This window comes from Octopus bimaculoides, chromosome Z (genome assembly GCF_046866305.1).
Source record: "Octopus bimaculoides isolate indiv1 chromosome Z, ASM4686630v1, whole genome shotgun sequence".
Lineage (NCBI taxonomy): Eukaryota > Metazoa > Mollusca > Cephalopoda > Octopoda > Octopodidae > Octopus > Octopus bimaculoides.
The window spans coordinates 7913122-7940621 of NC_142944.1; the positions used below are offsets into that span (position 1 = coordinate 7913122).

The 27500-nt window shown below is 36.0% G+C and overlaps 1 protein-coding gene across 6 annotated transcripts in view; it reads left to right on the forward strand.

Annotated features, from left to right (window-relative positions):
- The window catches only part of LOC106877587 (protein Smaug homolog 1), a 137449-nt gene that overhangs the window by 68531 nt on the left and 41418 nt on the right, over window positions 1-27500 (forward strand). For all 6 annotated transcript variants that reach the window (XR_016244815.1, XM_089365478.1, XM_089365480.1 and 3 more), the window contains 3 exons: window positions 2136-2807; window positions 23654-23740; window positions 25092-25337. Coding sequence is in view for 5 of the 6 variants with exons in the window: in XM_089365478.1 (XP_089221604.1) it covers window positions 2136-2807; window positions 23654-23740; window positions 25092-25337 (1005 nt within the window). In the remaining variant the exon portion in view is untranslated. The remainder of the gene's footprint in view (window positions 1-2135; window positions 2808-23653; window positions 23741-25091; window positions 25338-27500) is intronic.

The window sequence follows — 27500 nt, forward strand, 5'->3', positions numbered from 1 at the left end:
TGAACTCAAAACACTCTTAACTAAAAATAGGCCAACAACACTGTGCAAGCTCTGTGTTTCTTAGCCCACGAGTTTTTCTTTTAGCAGATTCTTTGAGACGAGATATTACAGTTAGTGCCATTCTGTTAAATATTCATAATTTGCATTTTGTTTTCAACTACATTTGGCCCAGGAGGAGGGCAACAGTGGTCTTAACTTTTGCTTGCCTTCTCAGACTGGTGAGGTGGGTGTTGTTTAGCCTCAGATCAACTCTGATCAAGCAAACATATGAACAAGGGTTTTCCTGGCAAGGAATCCACAATGAATAATGTGGTTTTTAAGTCATTAGGGTGTAATTGAAGGCAGATTTGGCTGCTAGTTCTAGCAGACCAAATGACCCCCCGAAAGAGCTCCCAGTTGATGCTATTGGTGCTTAGCTTGAACTTTTTTAGGTCAATGTCTATAGGGAGGAAATATGAGTAGTAAATGGTGAATGAGTTGTAAAGGATTGCAGTTAGGGTGAGTTCCAAAGCTATCAGATTGGGTGATTGAATTAAGCTATTTTTAGTACAGATTTTAAGTTCAGAAGGATAAGAGCCTTTTTTTAGTAATTGTAAAAGAGACTAATAACATGGTACGTCAGGATACAGCTGGTAAAGGCTTACTTTACCAGCTGAATAGCCTCTATTTGGAGGTATCGTAGAGCATTGAGTTCAAACAACTGTTGTGCCTCAGCTATGTGAGCAAAAACTCTTTGGTGTCCTTGGCTCTTACATTGCATCATGTGCTGACCATATTTGAAGTTGTTTCTGAACCTGAAGTTTGAAGATTTAGTTGTGGCTCTGTTACAGACACACCCGCTTATCTTTTACTTGTTTCAGTCATTGGACTGTGGCCATGCTGGAGCACCACCTTAAAGGGTTTTAGTTGAACAAATCAATCCCAGTATATCTTTTATCTTTTACTTGTTTCAGTCATTGAACTGTGGCTATGCTGGGGCACCACCTTGAAGGGTTTTAGTTGAACAAATCAATCCCAGTATATCTTTTATCTTTTACTTGTTTCAGTCATTGGACTGTGGCTATGCTGGGACAGCCCCCTGAAGGGGTTTTCAATCAAATGAATTGACCCCAGTGCTTTTTTTAAATTTTTTTTTGTAATCCTGGTGCTTATTCTATTGCTCTTTCTTGCCAAACTGCTAAGTTATGGAGACATAAAGAAATCAACACCAGTTATTAAACAGTGTTGGGAGACAAGTACAAAAATACACACACACACACACACACACACACACACACACACACACGCACTTGGCAGTCTTCTTTCAGTTTCCATCTACCAGATCCACTGACAAAGCTTTGGTCAGCCTGGGGCTACAGTAGAAGACACTTGCCCAAGGTGCCACACAGTGGGACTGAACTCGGAACCATGTGGTTGGGTAGCAAGCTTCTTTCCACACAGCCAAATCTGTTCCTGTGTAACATTTTTGTTTGTTGTTGTTTATTTTTTAAGAGATCTTCCATACTTTGGAGAGCGGTATTGGATTTTGCAAGTTGATTGGAGCACTGCTCAAGTTTTTTCACTATGTGCAGATCAGACTGAAGAATTAATAGATCATGTAATAGGCTTAAGAGTGTATGGTTGATTGGTTAAGTGAATTGGTCATGTAGAGAAAGTGTTTGAAAAGAAGAACTGTGAGATATTAATTAATCCTTTTTACCATATTTCTGTTGAAATACATTGCCATTGATGTTATTAACTTTCAAAATAATACACAGTTTAGTAAAACGATTTTGTTGTTATTAAGCTGGTATTTGAGAGATGAATTAACATGAAATTTCAGGAAGATTTTAGCATGTGTTACTTGAAAAACATGAAGCCTGTATCTAAAGACCAAGGGCAGCCTCAGCACATTTGGTATCAAAAGGGTTGAAGTATGGATGGAAGAAAACAGTTAAGGGTATCACCAGAAACCTCATGGTGTCCATCTTGATCCTTATTTCTTTAGCTTTCATTAAGATATTCCTAACTTTTGAGATATTCTTCTATGGGCCCTTTTTGGCCTGGCTGTTCTAGCAATAACTCCATTTTAATTTTCATGTAGCCCACCACATCAGTAACTTGTTCTTTACCGTTTTGTTTTTTCTGTTTTTCAGATTACATCAGCCAGTTATGTTCTGAATCAAAAGAAACGGCTGTGAAGCAACTTCTATCTCATTTACCATTACTTCGATCTGGAAATGCTGATGCAAAAAGGGCTTACTTACAAATAATTCCTCAAGTTTTGTCGTACTCTATTGACAACAGAGTGCACATTGAAGAAAGTCGTCAGTTGCTATCTTTCTCTCTCATACATCCTGCCATTACCAGTGACGAACGGTTCCAGTTTCGAGATTGGTTGAGTTTTCTTGAGGAACGGTTTGCGCACAGTATTTCTCAGAATAGGCAAAATTTCCAAGCTCTACCTAATACATACACAAACAGAGTTGGTGCAGAAGAAGTTCTTCCACCACCACCACCACCACCACCACTACCAGTACAGCAACACATGAATATTGGAAGCACCAATCATTTAAATGGCTGGAATGATAAACTAGCATCTGAACAATTAACTGCTGGACTGAATTTAGAAAGCAGCTCTTCAGATCCTCATATGCAAATGCTTGGTAACTTTGCAAAAGTTGGTGCTACTAGGAGCAATTCAAATGTCCATAATGATGACCACAGAGGTCATCTTCAAACAGTGCATACAAATAAGATTCCTAGAAGCCACATACCTTTGCATGCCACATCATCTGACCCTTTAAACATCACACCCAATGTACAAGGTAAGTTATGATTTTCTACTTTTTGCTTTTGATAATTTTTCTTCTTGATGTCGTAAAAATTTTGTAAACTTTTGAGAGAACAGTAATTCTTTTTTTGGAATGGAATATTTCGAAGCACATGAGCTACAAATAACAGCATGTAAATATTGTGTTGAAAAGCCATTTTGCATTTAAAAATTTGAAAGGTTTTCCAACTCAGTATGTGCACATTATTTAAATGTGTACATACCAGCTTTTACCTCTGGCGTAAACAATTGTATCAACCAACTTAAAATACTGACTGAGCTCAAATCTCTTAGGAGTAGGAAAGCCCCTAAGTGTTGACCCTTCCAACTCTGTCCTTTAAAGGAGCATTGCTTGTGTTATAACATTATAGTCTAGTCACAAACTTCATGTTCCCATCAGGTTAGAGTCTCACCAAAATAAGACCTCTTAATTGATTCTCTGATGTTATCACTGGCAAACATAAATTCTATATCACCTTTGCTCTTTATGTAAAATCATATTTTCTCCTCATTCTTTTTTCTTATCATACTTGTTTCCTCCTACTGCTTAATTTTCCCCCACATCTATGTGTTTTTTGCCTCTGATGTGAACTGTTTCATTGTCTGAGAACAACTACTTTGATCCTCTTTACTCCACTAGGTTAATTGACAACACTATTCCTTCTGCCAGCTATTAACTTCATCTTTTTTATACATGGTCTTTGTCAGGTGGTATCTTCGTCTCATCTCATCACTTAACCACCCGTTCTCTTTCACTATTTCCACCCACTTCTTCCAGTCCTTATATTTGCAAACACTACTAGACAACTCACATTTACCACTCCTGAAAAGGGAAGTATAACTTACTTTCATCTGGACTTGTCTCTTGTTGAACACCTTTCGTGCACTTAAGGAAATGGAAATGACTGTTAAGATAAAACGTTGCATAATCTATATTTTGAGCTCCATGTAAATGTGTTTCAAGCCTAATTGTGTTTATCTACCTTACTACCTCAATATTTAAGTCCATGTGTATGTTTGTATATTGGTTTGTGTGTATGTGTGCACACCAGCATGTAGCTATGTGTCTGTATGAATGTATACTTTTGTACCTAGAAAAGGTGTTTATAATTAATCTTTTGAAATATACAAAATGAACTTTGGACACCTGTCATACATGCGGTCATGATCTACTCTTATTTAAGTATACATTTGTGGTTACATTCATTTTCTAATTGCTTTGGTTTCATTCAATATGTTACTGTCTCACAATTGAGTCCCCTTTTTTATAATTTCCCTCCCTCTCATTTTCTCTTTCTTCCTATTCTTTCTTGTCTGTCTCTCTTTCTCTATCACTTGGGTGTATTTATTTATATATTTATTTCACTTTCCATGTTATATTTTTATTTATCCCTTTTATGGTTGTCCAACTTTCTCCTTTTTTTCTTCTATCTTTTGTCTCCCTTTATTCTCTCTTTGTCTTCTTTGTCTTTCACTTGTTCCTTAGTCCCTCTTTTTCTTTCTCTGTTAATTGATTTCTTTGTTTCCCTTTCCAAACACTTATAAAATGTCTTGCCATCTACCAACTCTTGACTTTAATTCTCTGTAACTTAATGCAATAAAGTGTTCCCTCGATGATCCATTCTGTTCAAGCATCCAATGTCACACAGAACATCCAGTTCAGAGCTCCAAGCAACCATAACAGTGAAACATACATTGAGTAGTAATGTTTGATCCAGTTGCTCAATGTCATAAACTACATTATATTTGTGACATCTGGATCATTGATATTCATTCTGGGGACCATGTTAATGAAACTAGTTTTATTGTGCAACTCCTTCCCCATTTGACACTGTTGGGGGCCAAAAGATACAGCAAATTTTTTTCAAGCAACCATTGTAGAAAGCATGAGTTTTATCCATGACCCTTTTGAATTAATGCATCCTGAGTCCTGCATTTGAACAGATTTGACATTACTGTAATAGGATCAAATTTTAGTGACTTGTGGCTTTGAATTTCATCTATAACAATAATAATAATAGCAAAATTCCATCTGTCCATTTGGGACCCCTGTATCTCAGCTTACATTTGCTCTACATAGATATATTATACCTTTTTGGAATCAGGATGATCCTGGGATCAAAAATTTGGCCTTCATTTGGTTCTTGAACATCCAGCATTGGGATCCAATTTAAAAAGCATTTGGGTTGCTATTTTTAGCAGGTAAAGCTTGGCTGATTCACACCATCTTGGTTGGCGTTTGTCAGATGACATCAGTGATCAAGTGGTGGGTGGGGGGGGGGCAAATGACATTCACTTTGTTGAGATAAGAACTTTAGGACAAATTAGCCAACGGTTGGAATTCAACTTGGGACTGGAAAATAGAATGATTGCATTACAGAATTAATTCTCATCTGTCCTTAACCTCTGACCTAACACTACCGGGACATATAGTCATTATACATGCATTGTAGTAATGCTATTTAGCTCTCTTTAGTTTTGGGCTGCAAGCCCAGTTAGCCTTCTGCAGGAGCTAACTTAAAGTTCTACATGAAGTGCAGCTTTTAAGCTAGTGTTTAATATGAAACCTTTCACTTATATTGTAAAGAAAACAAATCACTTTCACTCTTTCTGCCTTTCACCCTCTCTCTCCCTCTCCCTTCCTCCTTTAAAATATTCTGTCTATCAGTGACTAGAACTTATAATATTCTGTTCTTAATGCATCTATCAGATCTTTTGTCATTGTCTCCTACACACAAAACGTAGTTATGATATTCTACTTCTGGGTTTGACATTACTTTCCTACTCCCATGCTGGTGGCACATAAGAAGCATCATTCGAGCGTGGTTTATGCCAGTGCCACCTGACTGGCTCCCGTGCCGGTGGCACCTAAAAAGCACCGTTTGAGCATGGTCAATACCAGTGCTGCTTGACTGGCTCCTGTACCGGTGGCATGTAAAAAGCACCCACTACACTCTCGAAGCGGTTGGCATTGAAAAAGGGCATCCAGCTGTAGAAACCATGCCAAAACAGACTGGAACATGGTGCAGGCTCCTGGCTTGCTAGTAGTCCTCAGTCAAACCGTCCAACCCATGCCAGCAAGGAAAGTGGATGTTAGACAATGATGATGATGAGGTAAAAGAAAAGACAGTTGTAATTTCAGATAACCCTATTGCATTAAAAAAAAAAATTTACAGATTATTTCAAAATTTAGAGAAAGATTGGGGTATTTCATTTTATTTTCTTTGCATCTATTTCATTCTAATATTCTTTTACTTTATTCAATAGCAAATTGCTTTCATTAAAAAGAAAATAGGGTGTTGTATTATCAGACATCCCAGAGTTTTCTGTCTGAAATATTAGAAAAAGTTTGATTAAACATTGTGTAGATGTCAGGAAATACCTGTTTTGCTTGTTTCAGTCATTGGACTGCGACCATCCATTGAAGGGTTTTAGTTGACCAAATCAACTTCAGTGTGTTCCTCATAGTTTCTTAACACACACACACACACACACACACACATACACACACACACACACACACACACACACACACACATACACGACTAGTTTCTATCAGCTGATGATGCTTCCATTGGTCTTGGGCAATAGTTGTCACTTGCCCAAAAGTATCACACAATGGGACTGAACCTGGAACTATGTAGTTGGGAAGCAAACTTATTACAACACAGCCACGCTTGTGCCTACAGGTACACCAGTGCTTAGCTGTTTGAAATGTAATTAGTTTTTTTTTTTTTTCCAGAATCGAAATCACTCCTGTTTCAAACATACAAATAAAAAATGTGTAGTTCATAAGTTATGGGAAAGGAAGTAAAATTTATTAAAAAAAAAAAATTTTTTAATGGAATTTAAAAATTTTTCTCATAATCGTAACAGGGTTTAAAGCAAAGAAAAAGGGAAAATTTTTAAATCATTGAAATCTCAAAGCTATGAGATAATGTGTAATTATTTCAAAACATAGTGAATAAATAAGCATTACTTTTGACAGAGTAACCTGAATGCTAATCAGTTAAACCAGCCATATCTGGCCTCTCTCACCTACTCTACAATGTCATTCTAAGAATAAAAAATCACATCATCGAAATCTCAAAGCTATGAGATAATGTGTAATTATTTCATTATGTTTGGTTAAAAATGCCTGTTTATTCCAAAATTTCTTTTGTAAACAAAATGTTTTTTGAAAAGGATTTGGGAAAATTTTGTTTTTGCATAATTGTAATTTCTTATGTTTAATCCCTTAGCACTCAGATTACTGTCAAATGCAATGCTCTTTTACTCACAGTGTTTTGAAATAATTACACATTATCTCATAGCTTTGAGATTTCGATGATGTGATTGTTTATTCTTAGAATGACATTGTAGGGTAGGTATGAGGTGTCAGATATGGCTGGTTTAACTGATTAGCATTCAGGTTACTCTCTCAAATGTAATTACTTATTTATTCACTGTGTTTTGAAATAATTACACATTATCTCATAGCTTTGGGATTTCGATGATGTGATTTTTTATTCTTAGAATGACATTGTAGAGTAGGTGAGAGAGGCCAGATATGGCTGGTTTAACTGATTAGCATTCAGGTTACTCTCTCAAATGTAATTACTTATTTATTCACTGTGTTTTGAAATAATTACACATTATCTCATAGCTTTGAGATTTTGATGATGTGATTAATTGTTTATTTTTTTTGAATGACATTGTAGGGTAGGTATGAGATGTCAGATATGGCTGGTTTAACCCTTTAGCATTCAGGTTACTCTGTCAAATGCAATGCTCTTTTACTCGGAATGTTTTGAAATAATTATGCATTATCTCATAGCTTTGAGATTTCAATGATGTAATTGTTTATTCTTAGAATGACATTGTAGGGTAGGTGAGAGAGGCCAGTTTTAACATAAAACGGTCATGGCTGGTTTAAATGCTAAAGCCTTGAAAAAAAAAAATGTGAATCATCATAATCATTTGAACACCTATTTTACCATACTTACATGTGGCCAAGTTTTCTATAGCCCAGTCTATTAAACTCCCAATCTATTAAACTTAACAACCCAGACATGTTTTATGGCAACAAAGTGAAAACAAATGACACTCTGCATGCAAGCCTTTTGTTTACCAAGATTGCACTGCATGTCAAGCAGCCCAGACATACTTTCATAGTTGACTGCAAGCAAAGGATATTATTTTCAAAACTGGTTGTTTACAATCAATGAATGAATATGTAGAGATGACGGAAGTGCAAACTTACCTATATACATATTCTCTCTCTCTCTCACACGCAATGGGCCTCTTTCAGTTTCTGTGTACCAGATACACTCACAACCTAGGGCTTCGGTTGTAAACACTTGCCCAAGATGCCATACAGTGGGGACTGAACCTGAAGCTTCATGGTTGAGAAGCAAACTTCTTAACCGCACAACCAAACCAGTGTTAATCTGAAAAATATTTCAAAGTGGGTGCAGGTTATGTAGAATAACCAGCTGGAAGAGGTGTCCTCCTGGGGTTATAAATAGCAGTAATGTCAGTTCCTATGGAACAGCCATGTTTAAACGGGGATAAACATTATTTCTCATTATAGTTACTGCTCTAATCTCTTACAAAGATTGTCTAACAAGCTAATTTGCTTATTGCAAGATTACATATTGTGAGCCAGAGTGAGCTGCTATTTCTATCAGCTGGAGGAGGCATTCTCCTGGGGTTAAAAATTGGTTCCTATGAAACATCTATGTTTTAGTGGCAATAAACATTGCTCTTCAGTAGAGTTATTGCTCTCGTCTTTTTACTCTTTTACTTGTTTCAGTCATTTGACTGGCCATGCTGGAGCACTGCCTTTAGTCGAGCAAATCGACCCCAGGACTTATTCTTTGTAAGCCTAGTACTTATTCTATCGGCTCTCTTTTGCCGAACCGCTAAGTTACGGGGACATTAACACACCACCATCGGTTGTCAAGTGATGTTGGGGGGACAAACACAGACACACAAACACACACACACACAGACACACACATACACACACTGGGCTTCTTTCAGTTTCCGTCTACCAAATCCACTCACAAGGCTTTAGTGTAAGACCCGAGGCTATAGTAGAAGACACTTGCCAAAGGTGCCACGCAGTGCGACTGAACCCGGAGCCATGTGGCTGGTAAACAAGCTACTTACCACACAGCCACTCCTATGCCTATGAGATTTTCTAACTTGCTAATTTACTTGTTAAAAATTGCAAACTTTTTCTGAAATAATGTCAAAATTTCTGATTTAAGAAGAAAAAAAAACAAAAAAAAACGATATGAATCAGTGGGATGGGGACAAAAATGTAGTGTAGGGGTTGAAATTTATATATATTTCTCTGAAATGTAAATGTTAGATGTTTAAAGCATTAATCCGGAAAATTTTCCCAGACAATCAAAAAAGCGGATGGACAAAAAACTTTTCTTTTTTTGTTTTTGTAGAATTGTAAACATTACCATTTAACCCCCTCTCCCCAATTATGCTTTTTTTGACAAACTAAGTAATTTCTGAGTGGGATTACCATGTTGTCATCATTTGTTGTTGTGTTATCAATGTTATCATCAGTGATTACCATTAATTACTCATTATTTGAAGTATGGCTATGAATTAACAAAGGTCTGGTATGTTACTGGCTTGATAATCTTGTTACTCCATGATGTTATTTTGTCATATTTTAGACTGCTAGAGTTCAATTCAATTTTTCTTTTCTTTTTACTTGTTTCAGTCATTTGACTGTGGCCATGCTGGGGCACCACCTTGAAGGACATTTTTAAGGACTTTTTTAAAGCCTAGTACTCATTCTATTGGTCTATTTTGCCAAACTGCTAAGTTACAGGGACATAAACACATCAACACTGGTTGCCCAGTGGTGGTGGTGGGGACAAACAGACACACACATACACACACTGGGCTTCTTTCAGTTTCCATCTACCAAATCCATTCACAAGGCTTTGGTTGGCCCGAGGCTATAGTAGAAGACATTTGCCCAAGGTGTCATGCAGTGGGTCTGAACCCGGAACCATGTGGTTGGGAAGAAACCTTTTGACCACATAGCCATGCCTGCACCTATAGAATGTAATCTCCAGTTCTCTGTCAAATGCCTGAACTTCATAATCAAACTTTGAGCCAGAACAAGGGGTTAAGTTGTTGATGTTGCACATCCAGGGAACAGCACATTGGTGGTGGGGGTGGGGGATTCCCATCTCAGTCTAACGATCATGTGATCAATGTAGAGTGTTATACTCATTCAAGCAGTGTTCGTCTTCATTTCTAATCCTCCATAAGAACCTGCCTATTCATGGGGAAATATTGCCTCACTTGGAAACAACAGGTAAGGGTTGGTGATAGAAAATTTACCTCAACAAATTCTTTCTGACCCCATATAAGCATTGAAAAGTCGATGTTAACATGTTGATGATTGTGTGTGTGTGTGTGTGTGTGTGTGTGTGTGTGTGTGTGTGTGTTGCTGTCCCCTTTTCCTGACTTAGTGTGATAGTTACAAACAAGTGCCATCACCATCATGCAGGCAATGTCCTTCATTGTTTCTAATCTTCTGTGAAAACCCGTCTGGTCAAGGGGAGAGGGAGATATTATCTTTACTTGGAAACATGCAGGGGTTGGTGATAGAGAAGGGCATCCTGTCATGAAGGTCTGCCTCAGTAAATCGTCTGACCCATGCAAGCATGGAAAAGTGGATATTAAAATGTTGATGATGATGATGACCACTGATAATATCTAATTAACAAATCTGGTTTATAAGCCTACAAAATATAGCCTGGATCAGACTAAGCCTAGTTTAATGCTTTATGGACGTTAGTAGATTTATAGCAGTTGGAAAACTGCTTGATTTATGGTAGTGTTAAGTTTAGTGTGTGTGGTGACCGAAAGAAAGAGATTCCTATGTTATAACAAATTCCTTTTTATCTTGTTTTGGTCATTAGGCTTCAGTCATGTTGAGACATTGCCTACAGAGGTTTTGTCAATCAGATCGACCCAGTACGTATTGGCTTTTTTTGAAGTATGGCACTAAGTTTATCGGTCCCTTTTGCCAAAGTTCTATGTTACTAGGCTATAAACAAACCAACACCAGCTGCTAAGTAGTAAAAAGACACTCGTTTGTGTGTGTGTGTGTGTGTGTGTATATATATATATATATATATACCGGAGTAAGCACATGAAATGTACAACAAGGCGGAAAAAAAGAGTACTCAAATGCCAGAGGTAGAGTAATATGCTTTACTTAAAAGCAGCAGAAATATAACAAAAAACTGTTACTCGGAGTTTCACGTTCCCGTTCATCCCTTTTCTAACAAAACTGCCCGATGAACGGGAACGTGAAACTCTGAGTAACAGTTTTTTTGTTATATTTCTGCTGCTTTTAAATAAAGTATATATATATATATATATATATATATATATATATATACATCTTACTAAGAACAGCTCCTTTTTAACCCTGGAGAAGGGACTTGTATGTCCCGAAATATTGGATACATATAAGACCAAAGATTACCAGGTAACTTACTTTTAGTTTATGTTACCTCGTCTTAAAATCTATCCGCATTGTTTGGCCTTTTACATCTTTCAACATTATATTCCATATACAATGCTTCAAGCAAACTATAAAATCTTATATATATATATCTATGTATGTATATCATCATAATCATCATCGTTTAACATCCGCTTTCCATGCTGGCATAGGTTGGACAGTTTGACATAGACCTGGTTATGCACACAAATACGCGAGACTTTCATGCAGTTTTCGTCTAACACATTCACTCTGAAGCAAACCCAGGACTATTGTGGCTGATGTCCAAAGTGCTGTGCAGTGGGGCTGAACCTAAAGCTATATATATATATATATATATATATAATAATAATAATATTAGGGACAAAATCGAAAATTACAGGTAAAAACTCAATTAGAATCAATTTATAAAAAATTAAGATTAAATTGAGCTTCATAGATAAAATATATATAAAATATATAGTTTTAGGGAAAATAACCAAGTTTCAAGAACTCATCGATGAAAATCCACTATCACATATAGAAAAATTAATAATTAAAAGCACAATAAATGAGTATAATATAAAGTAAAGTAAATATCATAAGATAAATATAATAAAAAGATTACATGTTTCATAACTAATTTTCAAATAGAAAGGAAATTTAAATCGATTAAAATCAATTGAAATTATCGAAAATAAATTCTATTCAAAAATATAGCTAATCCTCAGATCGTAAGTAGAACAATAATTAGATATATATATCTATCTCAATCAACAATAAGTACCAAATGAATTAATATGAAATACTTATTATATAAATGACACTACGATTTTGATTAGACTAAATCAATAGTAGTATTTTAGTTTATTTCATAATATTATTTATTTAAGACTATTAGTATTATTATTTATTTATTATATATTAGAATTTAATATTTATTAATATGTTTTATAAGATAACTATAGTTTTTTGTTCTTTTTATGCTGTTAGTTATATAAATTTTTAATTTTTCATTCATTTATTTAAGTATTATTATTTCATTCATGTTTTCCTATTCTATTCTCTATTTTAACGTATTTTCGCGCGACCTCTTGCTTAAAACGCTATAGCTATTAGATAACGTCTTAGTTTTCAGTTTGAATTACGGAAAAATATGGATAAGTACTGTTTTTTTACTTTGCTAAAGATTTTCTACTATTTGAAAATATGTATTCTTGTTTTTTATATTATTCATTTGGTTCTTTATAGATTATTTTTAATAGATAACTTATTTAACACTAAATTATTTAGAAGTTATAGTTTCATTTCAACATAATATTAGAACTTCGATTTGAATAGTGTTGATATATTTTCGATTATTTTTGATTAATAATATTTGATTAATAATTAATCTTTATTGTTTATAATATCGTTAAAGATTTTTTAAAATTAAAACTTTGTATATATATATATATATATAAAGTTTAATCTTTTATTCTTAATAATTTTTTCTTTCCTAATTTTTCCATTCATAATTTTTCCATTCATAATTTTTTCATTCATATTTTTATTATTACGTTTGTAGAAATAAATAATCTTGTATTTTTCTATTATTCAATTGATTTTTAATTATAATTAAATAAACGTCTTTAGCTTTAAATAGTATAGCTTTAACTATTACACCGGTTAAATATGTACTAATTTTATCTTCATTATTATTTTAAACTTAAACTTCGTTCAAATTGTATTTAAAACAATGATAATTTTAAAACAATGATAATTTTAAAACAATGATAATTTATGTAAGATGTTTTTTGTATATAATATACATGTTATTATAATGGATGAAGGGATGACTATTGAATGGTTATTATTTTGATATTATGATATTTTTAATAATTTTTCTATCTTTATATAATAAGTATTTCATATTAATTCATTTGGTACTTATTGTTGGTTGAGATAGATATATATATCTAATTATTGTTCTACTTATGATCTGACGATTAGCTATATTTTTGAATAGAAATTATTTTCGATAATTTCAATTGATTTTAATCGATTTAAATTTCCTTTCTATTTGAAAATTAGTTATGAAACACATGTAATCTTTTTATTATATTTATCTTATGATATTTACTTTACTTTATATTATACTCATTTATTGTGCTTTTAATTGTTAATTTTTCTATATGTGATAGTGGATTTTCATCGATGAGTTCTTGAAACTTGGTTATTTTCCCTAAAATTATATATTTTATATATATATATATATATATATATATATATATATATAGCTGCAAACCAAGTTTTTTTTTTTTAAACAGGACAGCCATGCCCTACACCTAAAGTTACAAATATTTCATGAACAATCCTATTTATGTCATCAGCCAAACAGTGGTTTGTGTTGTCACAACCCAGTTTTTATCTACAGATGTTTCAACTGAACTGTCAGCCATGACAATTTCAGAAGGACTATTGAAGGTCATGAGCATGACCTCTTCCTCATGACTAAGCCATAGAATAAAATGGCTGTGTGGTAAGAAGCTTGCTTCCCAATCACATGGTGCCAGGTTCAGTCCCGTTGCACAGTGCCTTGGGCAAGTGTTTTCTGCTATAGTCTCGGGTTGACCAAAGCCTTGTGAGTGGATTTGGTAGGCGGAAACTGAAAGAAGCCCGTTGTGTATTTTGATTTTGATTTCACTTGCTTCAACAGGTCTTCGCAAGCAAAGTTTATTGTCCAATGAATGAGGGGTATTCATAAGTGGGCTGGTTACACCCACTGGCATAGGCCATGGGTTATGGTTTCACTTGGTTTTTCGGGTTTTCTCAAGCACAGCATATCTCCAAAGGTCTCAGTCACTAGTCATTGCCTGGGTAAGGCCCAATGTTCAAAGGTCATGCTTCACCACCTCATCCCAGGTTTTCTGGGTCTACTTCTTCCACAGATTCCCTCAACTGCTAGGGTGTGACACTTTTTCACACAGCTGTCCTCATTCATTCGCAACACATGACCATACCAGCACATTCGTCTCTCTTGCACACCACATCTGATAGCACATCCGAACGTGGGGTGTAACCGGCCCACTTATGAGTACCCCTCATTCATTGGACAATGAACTTTGCTTGCGAAGACCTATTGAGGCAAGTGTAAACAAATCAAAATAGGTGACGTGGCCGATGACTGTACCACCTGATTGGCACTCATACCAGTGGAATGTTAAAAGTACATCCGAGCATGATTGTTGCCAGGGCCATGGATTGGCTCCCATGCCAGTGACACGTGAAAAGCACCATTTGAGCATGACCGTTGCCAGCGTCGCCTTACCGGCACGTGCTGGTGGCACATGGAAAACAGCATTCGAGTGTGGTCATTGCCAGTGCAGCTGGACTGGCTCCTATGCAGGTAGTATGTAAAGACACCTTTTGAGCGTGGTCGTTGCCAGAACCGCCTGACTGGCCTTGTGCTGGTGGCACATAAAAGCACCCACTACACTCTCAGAGTGGTTGGCATTAGGAAGGGCATCCAGCTGTAGAAACTTTGCCAGATCAGATAGGAGCCTGGTGCAGCCTCTGGCTCACCAGTCCTAAGTCAAACCATCCAATCCATGCCAGCATGGAAAGCGGATGTTAAACGAGGATGATAATGATGATGATGATATATATATATATATTTTATGTCCCTGTAACTTAGCAGTTCGGCAAAAGTGATCGATAGAATAAGTACTAGGCTTACAAAGAATAAGTCCTGGGGTCGTCAATTCGTTTGACTAAAGGCAGTGCTCCAGCATGGCTGCAGTCAAATGATTGAAACAAGTAAAAGAATAAAAATACTACATTAACTTAATACAATTGTGAATGTTAGGTGCACCTTCTTCCTCACCCATCTGTTATAGCTAAAAATAGGCATGCTGCTTCCCAACCACCCAGTGTGAGACCTTGGACAAGTTTCTTTTATAACCTCAGGCCAACTAAAGCCTTGTGAGTGAATCTGGGAGATGGAAACTGAAAGATGTCAAATGTGTGCATGTCTGTTTGTGTTTTCCTCTCCACTGCCACTTGACAACTGTTGGTTTGTTTATGTTCCCATAACTTAGCAGTTTAGCAGAAAGAAAGTGATGGAATAAGTACCAGGCTTTAAAAAAAAAAACCGAATACCTGAGTTCATTTGTTCAACCCCAGTGCTTATTTTTGTTCGGGGTGGTGCCCCAGCATGGGCAAGCTCTAATGACTGAAACAAATAAAATCTTAAAGGTACTACATGTACTCAAGTATGATGCAATTGTGAATATTATGTGCACCCTCTTGCCCCTCCCCACATCCACCTGTCATAGCTAAAAATAGTTATCCTCTTGTATGATGTCACTTTCAACTATAAAGGTGCATACAGAAAAAAAAACTGTATACACTACAAACATGTCAGTGTTATGTCACTTTTGTATCTTAAATTAATCTTTTAAATGACACAATCACTTACAAACAGTAGTGGATATCTGACTATTTGCTACTGGTATGCTAATAGAATTGTGGAGGCGCAATGGCCCAGTGGTTATGGCAGCGGACTCACGGTTATAGGATCGTGGTTTTGATTGCCAGACCAGGCGTTGTGAGTGTTTATTGAGCGAAAACACCTAAAAGTTTCACGAGGCTCCAGCAGGGGATGGTGGCGAACCCTGCTGTACTCTTTCACCACAACTTTCTCTCACTCTTTCTTCCTGTTCCTGTTGTGCCTGTATTTTCAAAGGGCCAGCCTTGTCACACTGCGTCACGCTGAATACCCCTGTGAACTATGTTAAGGGTACACGTGTCTGTGGAGTGCTCAGCCACTTGCACATTAATTTCACGAGCAGGCTGTTCTGTTGATTGGATCAACTGGAACCCTCGACGTCGTAAGCGACAGAATGCTAATAGAATTAATCCTTTAGCATTTTAAACTGGCCAGATCTGCCCTCTCACACCTATCCTATGATGTCGGTCTAAAACGAGGCAATCGAATCATTGAAATCTTTATGCTATGTGGTGATGCATGATTAATTCAAAACCTGTGACTATGAATAAGCATTATGTTTGACAGAATAATTTGAATACTAAAAGGCTAAACACATGACAGTATGAACTGGAGATTTTCTATAGCAACAAAACTTGCCTTCCTTGTATGTCTGGTTGATCTTTCTGAATATATTTCTTTCACTGTGTAGGAAGTCAGTGGGTTGGGTTTATTTTGCAACTTGTGATGATGCAAGATCTCTTCTTTTTCTTTTTTTTTTTTTGTTTTGTTATTGCTGTGATTTATTGTGGAAATAAAAAAAAAATTGGTAGGATTGGTAGGACATAATAATCTATGACTAAGATGTTACCCATGATGGATGCAGTATATGATATTTGTTTCTTTGTGGCTAAATGTGGTGATAATCAAGGAAGTCTTACCAGGATTTTTTAGGGTGTATACCAGAATGTAACGAATCCGTTTGATGGTGTCTCACTTGGGTGTTTGTTTAGAATTATAGTTTTAGAATATTTTGTTGGTATTGTGGTAGAGCTGTACTTTACGTTTGGAATTTTGTCTGGCTCTAAAGTCTGGGATTTTCCTATCGTGTTTGTATTTTTATGGTAGCTATTTGTCTTGTGCGGGTTTTTTGATGGTTGATCTTAAGGATGTGTTTAATCCTTTAGCATTCAGGTTACTCTATCAAATCTAATGTTTACTGTATATACTCATGTAAAAGTCAAATTTTTTAGACCACTTTTTAAGGTCAAATTTATGGGGTTGATTATTACATGCATACTACTTTTGAGGGGCTGAAATTCAAGCTAGAATCCGAAGTACCATATCAGCAGCAGAAGCCCAACTGATCTCTAAGTGCATAAAAACAAAAACACAATGAATTACAGTAATATTACCAAATCTACGCATCAAAACACACGTCCTAGTAAATAACAAAACCCATAAACAAGACCGTGTAGCTCTTATAAATATTTACATTTTCTCTCATGCAGTTACCAGTAAATGTCCATAATATGGTGTAAAACTGTTAATCTGGGGCAGGGATTCCCAAAGTGTGTTCTACAAAACTCCAGGGTTCCCTGAAAGTTATCAGGGGCTCCACATTTGTAAAAATAATGTCGAAGGATTCTGTGGCAAAAAAAAAAAAAAAAAAGGTTTGGTAAGCACTGATTTAGCGATTAACTAAATGTTTTTAGGCTTACTGAAGTCCTACCGCTGTACAAATTCATACAGTAGTGTTTGCTGTTGTTTGCCAATAGTGCTGTCTGTGAAACACGTTTCTAACCATGTAAACAGACAAGCATATGATGCATGTGTTTATTGTATTTGGAGATAGAAAAAATATAAAGGTTGCATGGGAACCACTGATCCAGCGATTAATTGAATGTTTTTAGGCTTATCAAAGTCATGCCTTTCTACAAATCCAGACACTGGTGTTTGCCAGTGTTCGCCAAAAGTGCTGTCTGTGAAACACGTTTCTCACCATGTGAACAACGAGTGTATGACGCATGTGTTTATTGTGCTTGAAGATGTATGCAGGCTTGCAACATATCCTGTGCATACATTTTAGAAATGGTGATGTAACACCCATCAACAGATGCGTAGTACTCACTATTGAATGGTGTTTTACTATAAGCAACGAGCATTCCATTATAAGCATCAAGCATTCCACCTATAGAACAGGCTTCAGTAAGGTAGCCACACAATTTTGTAACAATGTTATTTCTATGTACAGGATAATATGGTACCTGGACCCACAAATGTCCTGTTGTTTGTGAAATACTAAGGTTGACTTTTTTATATGGGGTCTATGGAAAATATTTGGTCTAAAATAGGAGATTGACTTCTACATGAGATTGATTATTACTCGAGTATATATGGTAATTAACCATACATTGTCTCAGCATTCCCCTTCGTTTATTATATTAAAATTACAACAGCCATAGTTACACAACTGAAATATCCGACATGGTAAAAAATTATATGTTGCTTTTCATGATGTTTATATCTTTATCTGTTTTTTTAAATTTTTTTTTAATATATACTTGTTTCAGTTATTAGGCTGTGACCATGCTGGGGGCACCACCTTGAAGAATTTTTAGTCAAATGAATTGACCCCCCCGGGAACTTCTTTTTTATTTATGCTCTGGTAGAATCATTAGCATGCCAGACGAAATGCTCAGCAGCATTTTGTCCATCTTTAAATTCTGAGTTCAAATTCCTCCAACACTGACTTTCATCCTCTCGGGGTCAATAAGATAAATACCAGTTGCATACTGGAGTCAATGTAATTGGTTAGCGCCCTCCCCCAGGCCTTGTGTCTAAAATTAGAAAGGATTATCTATAATGTAATGTTTCAAGTTTCACTATTCCAAAAATTATTTCATGTTCCCTCAAAGTTTATAAATATTTATAATGTCAATGTGTGTGTGTGTTGTGTGTGTAGGGCTTCTACAGTTTCCAACTAACAAATTACTTACAAGGTATTAGTTGGCCTGGGGCTTATAGAAGACACTTGCCTAAGAAGCCATTCGATGGGACTGAACCCGAAACCTTGTGGTTACAAAGCTAGCATCTTAACTATGCCTGCACCTATGTGTGGAACAATTCCTATAAGTTGCTGCACAGCATGAACTGCTGTTAATTGTTTTTTTCTTTGTTATTCTTTAGTTTGTTTTAGAAAGTAAGGATAAGGATATACTGGAATACTGCCTTTATATATATTTTTTTTTTGGTAACCATTTCTACAGTAATCTAAGTGGTGTATTTTATTTTCCTACTGATAGTAGCACCAGTTTCTACATATTCAGGTATCACTTTACCTGTAAAGAATTTGGCATCACTCACAAAGTATTTCTAGTGGTTCATAAGAAATAAATTAAAAAAAAAATATCACACCAACATAAGGCGGTGGCAGCAGTGAATGGCAGAAGCAATAGAATACGGTATTAAATGCTTTGCAGTATTTAATTAAATTTCTTTTTCAGTTCAGATCTGTTGACTTCTCCCAGACTGAATTCCACCATGAATTTTTTGGCATTTGCCACTTATTTTATCAAATATATGTCCCCACCATAAGGAAAACAAAAATGGCTTTGTACCAATATATATATATATCATCATTGATTGACGTCTGGCTTCCATGCTGGCATTGGTTTGGTTGGTTTAAGATTTAATGAGTCAGAGAACTGCATCAATCTCCAGTGTCTGCTCTGGCATGGTTTCTATGGCTGAATGGCCTTCCTAATGCCAGCCACATTACAGAGTGTACGGAGTGCTTTTAATGTGGCCCCAGCACTAGTGTGGTCATCTAGTAACTGACAAGGCAAGCAAATGAGTGTGTATGTATGTAGTATTGGAGGAGGTGGCGTTATGCCAGCTATTGGAGAGAAAGGACAGGAAGGAACAAGTGTTTTGTTATGGAGAAGATACATGGCTAACTCAGCTAGAGATGATGGTGATGAGATGTCAGAGTATACTCTCGAGGTACAATAAGGGAAATATAAAAGAGAATAGGGACAGAAGTTTGAAAAGGGTATAGATGTGTAGGTAAGTTCACAAGAGTGTGAGAGGGATGAAAATAGAAGTGAATGAGGAATTTGGGTGGAAGCATGGCCAATAGTGAATATCAGTGGACTGGCAGAATAGAACCAAACTGGGGTTGATATAATCAACTACCCACTTCCCTGAAATTTCTTGCTTTCTACCTAAGAAAGAGAAAAGAAACTTCAAATATATTTTATCCTCTTGTCAGTAGGTAGATATTTTACAACATTTCATATTTTGTTGATTTAATTATTAGTTTTAAATCTTTCAGTAGCAGGTATTCTACCAGTTACTATTCTCTTTTATTAAATAAATAATGATGTACTAAAATGTGTCACACATTTCTCACATGCTTATTGTGAGTGTGCTATGTGGTTGATCATGTTTCCACTAAACTGCTACAAAATATAATCAAAAAGCTGTTAAACTTTTCATTTTTCATAGCTATATTTCTTATTTCTTTATTGCCCATAAGGGGCTAAGCACGGAGGGGACAAACAAGGACAGACAAAGGGATTAAGTTGATTACATCGACTCCAGTGTGTAACTGGTACTTAATTTATCGACCCTGAAAGGATGAAAGGCAAAGTCGATTTCTACGGAATTTGAACTCAGAACATAACGGCAGACGAAATACCGCTAAGCATTTCACCCGGGGTGCTAACGTTTCTGCCAGCTCGCCGCCTTTACAACTACATTTCACAACTGTATTTCTGATGTGTAAAGTGCCTTTGCATTTTCATATGCTTTCAATATAATGATTTTGAAAGGGTTTACTAAAATATCTAATTCTATGTGTATATTGTTAATGTTTGTTTTTATATTCAGTCTTAATAAAAAAACAATTTTACATTAATCTGATGGGTTTGTAACAAGAGGTTAATTAAGAGTTGGGCTTTACCAATTTAGGAAGTATATTTGGATGTGTGCACCTAAGAAGGTTTGAAATGCATGTTTTACAAAGAGGTAACAATAAATATCAGAAGGCAATGTTTTTGGTTCATCATCATCGTCGTTTAACGTCCGCTTTCCATGCTAGCATGGGTTGGACTAACAAACATAATATATTCCTTGCTCACACATGAAATAGCGGGCACAACAGAGATAAGCGTACAAGACAACAGGGTGTAGGACATGAGTGAATTCCTTAATATACATCAAGGTAGTTAGCTCCAGGCAGGCAGGTGGACGGATGGATGGACTCCTATGCTATTAATTCTGACAATTCTGGCTTGAGATTTCATTTAACTCTTTTGATACCAACCTGCCTGGAAGCACCTTTTGATCCGATGATACCAATTTCCTGTTTAAAAGTGATCTACATTAAAACCTTCCATCAAGATTTCATGTGAAATTTGTTTTAGATATAAGCTTAATAATTAAAAAAAAAGAAGTTATTTGAATGAATTCTCCATTATTTTCAAGAAATAATTGAAACAAAAGCAGTGCATTTCAGCAGAATTATAGTAACACAAGGACATAAACACTTCAGTATTGACCATCTCAAGTGGAGTAGTAGTAGTAGTCGTAGTAGTAGTCATCGTCGTATGCTGTTGTTTATTGGCATAGGTTTGGCAGGTCTCAGCACGTAGCCAATCATTACAGTCTTTTGGTATCTAGCACACAAAACAACAGGTAGAAACTAGTAATAAGATGGCAAGCTGGCAGAATCGTTAGGACGCCGGGCGAAATGCTTCGCGGTATTTCGTTTGCCGTTACGTTCTGAGTTCAAATTCTGCCGAGGTCGACTTTGCCTTTCGGGGTTGATAAATTAAGTACCAGTTACGTACAGGAGTCGATGTAATCGACTTAATCCCTTTGTCTGTCCCCTCTATGTTTAGCCCCTTGTGGGCAATAAAGAAATAAGAAACTAGTAATATTTGCTGTATATGTCATGTATCGTTTTAACTGCAGGATATCTTTCTCTTTACAACTTGGACTTGAAAAATTAGGGAAGTTTGTGGCAGAAGTGTCTTAAGCCCTTTAGTGTTCAGATTATTTTGCTAAACCAGATGTTTGTTTTATATTGTTTTGAATTAATCATGCATCATCTTTGTAGTTCCGAGATTTCAATGATGTGATTGCTTAGTTTTAGAATGACATTGTAGGGTATGTGTGAGAGGCTGGATCTGGTCAGTTTCAATATAAAACAGGCTAAATATTGTAGCTGGATATAGCTGGTTTGAATGCTAAAGGGTTAATCATTATCAGTACTTTTAATTGATTAACCAACCACATGGTTCCGGGTTCAGTCCCACTGCGTGGCACCTTGGGCAAGTGTCTTTTTTTTTTGTATTTGCTGCTGATTAGGTATTCCGCATATGTGCGGTAATTTTTGAAAAATTAGACATATATGCACAAGTCATGTTCTCTATGTAATGCCTCGTGCATATAAGTCGATCTAGGCTATTTCGCTGATGATAGTTGGCCTTGCAAAATAGTTTGTTTTGCTAAAATAACTTCAAACCTGGTTCGAAATATAGATGGTAAATGTTTTTATTTTTCATTCCTTTCGAAATTATCCCTAATTTTGTGGTGTAGAGCTTTGGTTACTCTTTCTAGCGGGTCAGATTTCCTTTTATAGGCATCTCTAATGTATATTAAATGTACACTGTATTTTATGTGTGTGTGTGTGTGTGTGTGTTCCCCCAACATTGTTTGACAACCGATGCTGGTGTGTTTACGTCCCCCGTAACTTAGTGGTTCGGCAAAAAGAGACCGATAGAATAAGTACTAGGCTTCCAAAGAATAAGTCCTGGGGTCGATTTTCTCGACTAAAGGCGGTGCTCCAGCATGGCCGCAGTCAAATGACTGAAACAAGTAAAAGAGTAGAGTAAAGAGCAATATTCTTCTAAATGAGCTACCTGTACTGTATTTTGGGAAGTCCTTGTCTCACCCATCCAGCCATTAGTTGAGCAAATCGACCCCAAGACTTATTCTTTGCAAGCTTAGTACTTATTCTATCGGTTCTATTGCTGAACCACTATGTTATGGGGACATAAACACACCAGCATCAGTTGTCAAGCGATGTTGGGGGGACAAACACACACACACATATATATGTGACAGGCTTCTTTCAGTTTCCATCTACTAAATCCACTCACAAGGCTTTGGTTGGGCTGAGGTTTATAGTGGAAGACACTTGCCCAAGGTGCCACGTAGTAGGACTGAACCCGGAACCATGTAGTTGGTAAGCAAGCTACTTACCACACAGCTACTGCTGTGCCTAATTAGACTACTTTTATATACGAAAGTGTTATTTTTTTTAAAAAGTATTTTCAAATGAATTCTACGAAATTTTGGAATCCCCATAAAACATTTTCAGTCAAACTTCTTTAACTGTTTAGCATTCAGTTTATCCTGTCAAATGTAATGCTTATTTATCCACATTGTTTTGGAATTTTGAGATTTTGTACCTTTTGAGATTTCATTGATGTGATTGTTTATGTTTAGAACGACACTGTAGAGATGTGAGTGGTTTGAACATAAAACTTAAAATATTTAGTCTAGATATGGTTGGTATAGATACTGGAGAATTACAAATCAAAACATAAAAAAAGTTGATGGCCTAATTGTCTTTAGGCATGCATTATGTTTTGTGCGTGTGCATGCATGCAGTATTTCTGGCAAATGTTGAAGTTGCAAAAACAAGTAATTATAATAATAATAATAATAATCCTCTTTATTATTAAATATGAATGCACAATTAGGATTTAATGGAAAACGTATTGGTTTGTAATTTTTTTTTTTTTTTGTCCAGTTGTTCAAAAGTTGTTATAAGGTGTTTATATTTCAGGTCGAGGTGGACAGTCTGAGAACCTCCTATGTGCACTTGATATAGATACTTATAGATGCCAAGAATTAAGATATGATCCAAAAGGCTGTAAGTAATTTACTAAAAAGTTAATTTTAAAAGCAAATTCAGTATTTATTCTCACCATGCATTTTCTGCTTTACAAACAACTTAAAACAGGAAAAGAAAAAAAAAGAAATGAGCCAACAAAAGAGCGTCTATGTAGTAGCTAATTCTGCTAGAAATAGCAGCCAAATCATATCTTAAAGGAAAAATTAATTTGACATTATAATCCTAGATACATAAAAGATAGATTGGATGGTCACAATTGAATGCCTTTTTTTTTCTTTCATAGATCTACTTAAATGTGTGCAAAGACTCTGTTCTTTAGTTTTAAGTTTGTTTAAGTTTATGTATAAAAAGATAATAATTTAAAGACCATCCTAAAATTTAAATAATAATCTAGAGAAAAAGAAATTAATATGCATGAAACATCATTTCAAATTAAGTTTGTTTCAACTAAACAGTTCTCAATATCCTCTCATATGCACGCGCGCGCATATGAGAGGATATTGAGAACTGTTTAGTTGAAACAAACTTAATTTGAAATGTTTCATGCATATTAATTTCTTTTTCTCTAGATTATTATTTAAATTTCAGGATGGTCTTTAAATTATTAGTGCGTGCGAGAGAGAGAGAGAGAGAGAGAGATTAGTTTTTGAAATACATCTACTTGGTCCTTATGCCTTGTACTTACCTTCTTGTAGCTTACATGTACACTCTGGCACCCTGTCGTCCTGTCATCACCATTTTTATCTCCCTTCCGGCTACTCTTACCTACCCTCACATAATGTAGGGTAGCCATGTATCTCCTCTCTTGCTACACACCTTTGCTTGTCCCTTTATCATACCCTAGCCTCTCAACCCAACATACAGCTTCCTTTTCCTCTCTCAAATAGACCCCCCCCCCTCAGTCAGGTTGGACAGAGGTGGGGGCATTTTTCTTTTCCTTTCATTTCTTTGTCCTGCTCTTGCAAGTTACTTGGTGACCCCCACTAGTCACCCAGTACATGCTGTTATGTGGTAGGTGTTAGGAAGGGCATCATCTGGCTGTAGAAACTATGCTAAAGCTGACATTGGGACTTGATGCAGCCCTGCAGTTTGTTGGACCCTATCATACTATCCAACCCATCCATGCCAGCATGGAAAACTGACATTGAATGATGATGTGCTAAATGTCGAGTTGTTTTTGCTAGTGACATTTTTCTTCTTTTTTTTTTTTTTTTTTTTTTCACTAACTAAACATATATACTATTTTAACAGGTGACTTAAGTATACAAGAAACATACCTAAAAGGATTAATTATCTTTTAATGCTAACTTATTAAAATTTTTAATTTGATATTGTATATATATATATATATATTTCTTTTTTATTTCAGGCATCAATTCACACACTCCTTTACGGCGAACTAATTCTGTTACACCCCCTGATAATATATCAGACTGGCTAGCAAAATGTGAAGATCCTTATTCCCGTATACGTCCATTATCTAGCACTTCAGATCATGCACCATTATCACCTCAGAGCAGTGTGACTTCATCAGGGAGTGGTAGTGACACACATCAAGATGAAGGTGGTCAGCCTATCCGGAATAGTTTCACAGAACCTGGTAGTGGCATGCAAGGTAAGATTAGCCATTTAACTCTTAAGAGTTTATTGATCAGGCCAATTTGTTGGCAACACCTCCAACCTAACCCTGCCATCACAATTCCCCCCCTGTTTAGAAACTATGTATGAGTTAACCCATTGAGCCTAAGAAATGCTTTGTTAGACTAATCGTTATTATTTATTGCCAGCAATGGTGAAAATATAGTAGCTAGAATAAGGAAAGACTGCAAAAAAATTTGAAAACTTTGAAATTTGAGGCATAGGAGTGGCTGTATGGTAAGTAGCTTGCTTACCAACCACATGGTTCCGGGTTCAGTCCCACTGCGTGGCATCTTGGACAAGTGTCTTCTACTATAGCCTTGGGCCGACCAAAGCCTTGTGAGTGGATTTGGTAGACTGAAACTGAAAGAAGCCGTCGTATATATATATATATATATATATGTCTCTTAAAGGATAGAGCTCAAAATCAATGCATTGAAGATACTTTATTGCAGCAACAATTATAATAATAACAGAAACAACCACAATAAGCCAAACCTATGCACATTTCAATAGGGTATCCCGGAAAAATAAACCACATCATAAGATGTCTCGTAAAATATTGTAACAAATTACAACATATTACAAATTTCTGGATACTCCATCTCATCAGGGTCGCATTATTGCCATCACCAATACCATTATTAGCAAAACACACACATCATCCAAGAGGGTGAAAGAATCGACAGCACGCAACCTACCATCGTTATTTTCTTACAGAATGTAAACAAACCAGTCAACCGAAATCCAGCGACGTACACCGCCCGGTTTACAGCGTAAAAATCCCTTGCCAAAAATTCATCCCCCCTGTACATCAAGATTTCCTATCGGATCTTCCTATAACGATAGTGTATTAATTAATTCATTAATTATACCCGCCCACGCCCACGCACCGCACACCACCACCCACATGCCCACACCTACCCCCACACACACATATACCTATACTTAGATACACACACCCATATATATTTATATGTATTTTTTATGTATAACCATACACCCAAACACATACACACACAAACACATATATACACTCACATATGCATGCATATACATATACACACATACAGATACACATGCACCCACATAAACGCGCACAGATATGCACACACACACCCATTTACATATATACGCATACATACTCACATACACACATGCGTACATATGTACATACACACATATAGCTATACCTCCATATATACATCGATACATATGCACATACACACACACAAGCTTATATATGTTTACATGTACACACATACACATACGTCTCCATACACACATACACTCTCACGTGTCTCCACATGTATACCTACACCCATATACATATACACTCATATACATATACACTCATATATTTGCGCCACAGACCTAATTCCAGTAAGATATATAGAGATGAATATACCTCTTCCTTAATTTCGAACTTGTGCCTATACACATTCCGGTAATTCCTATTTATAAAATGCATACGTATGTCTATACATATGTAGACATCTGTAAGCTTTAAACGTTATTTTATTAACTAGGTGACCCTTGGAAAAAAGTATGGAAAATAATTCCAAGTTACATAACGAACAAGTACTTTTACCCTTGTCGTACGGCATCGATTTGCCTACTAACAACCATTCAAGGGAGTAATCCTTTTTCTCATCTTTCAATTTCCAAACTAAATTACTAAGCGCCGTACTATATTGCTTACTCCTATCCCTAAAGGAAGAGTAATGATTAGAAATTCGTTTCGAGACCTCAAGTGACGAAGCCCCGATATAACTCCAAATCTTCTTATCCGTTATAACATTACACCTATAGACAATGTTTTTAGTTTTAGCATTTGCACTAAGGAATCTTATTCTATTAGGGTTATCTTCAGATATTTCTATTAGTTTATTACCAAAGTTAGTGGTATTATCCATATCCTTTTGGTCTTGACTAACATCTCGACCATTGCCTGTATTATTATTATTATTATTATTACCCTCCGTGTTTATGTCAACAGAACTATGACTAGAGTTTGAGGATAAAAGTTTAAAGTTATGAGCGGCGATAATTTGGGTCAAATTCTTGGTGTTTGAAAATCCGAACCTTACCTTATGCTCGTTAATAACCTTATAGTAGAGCGAGTTAATTGGAAAATGTT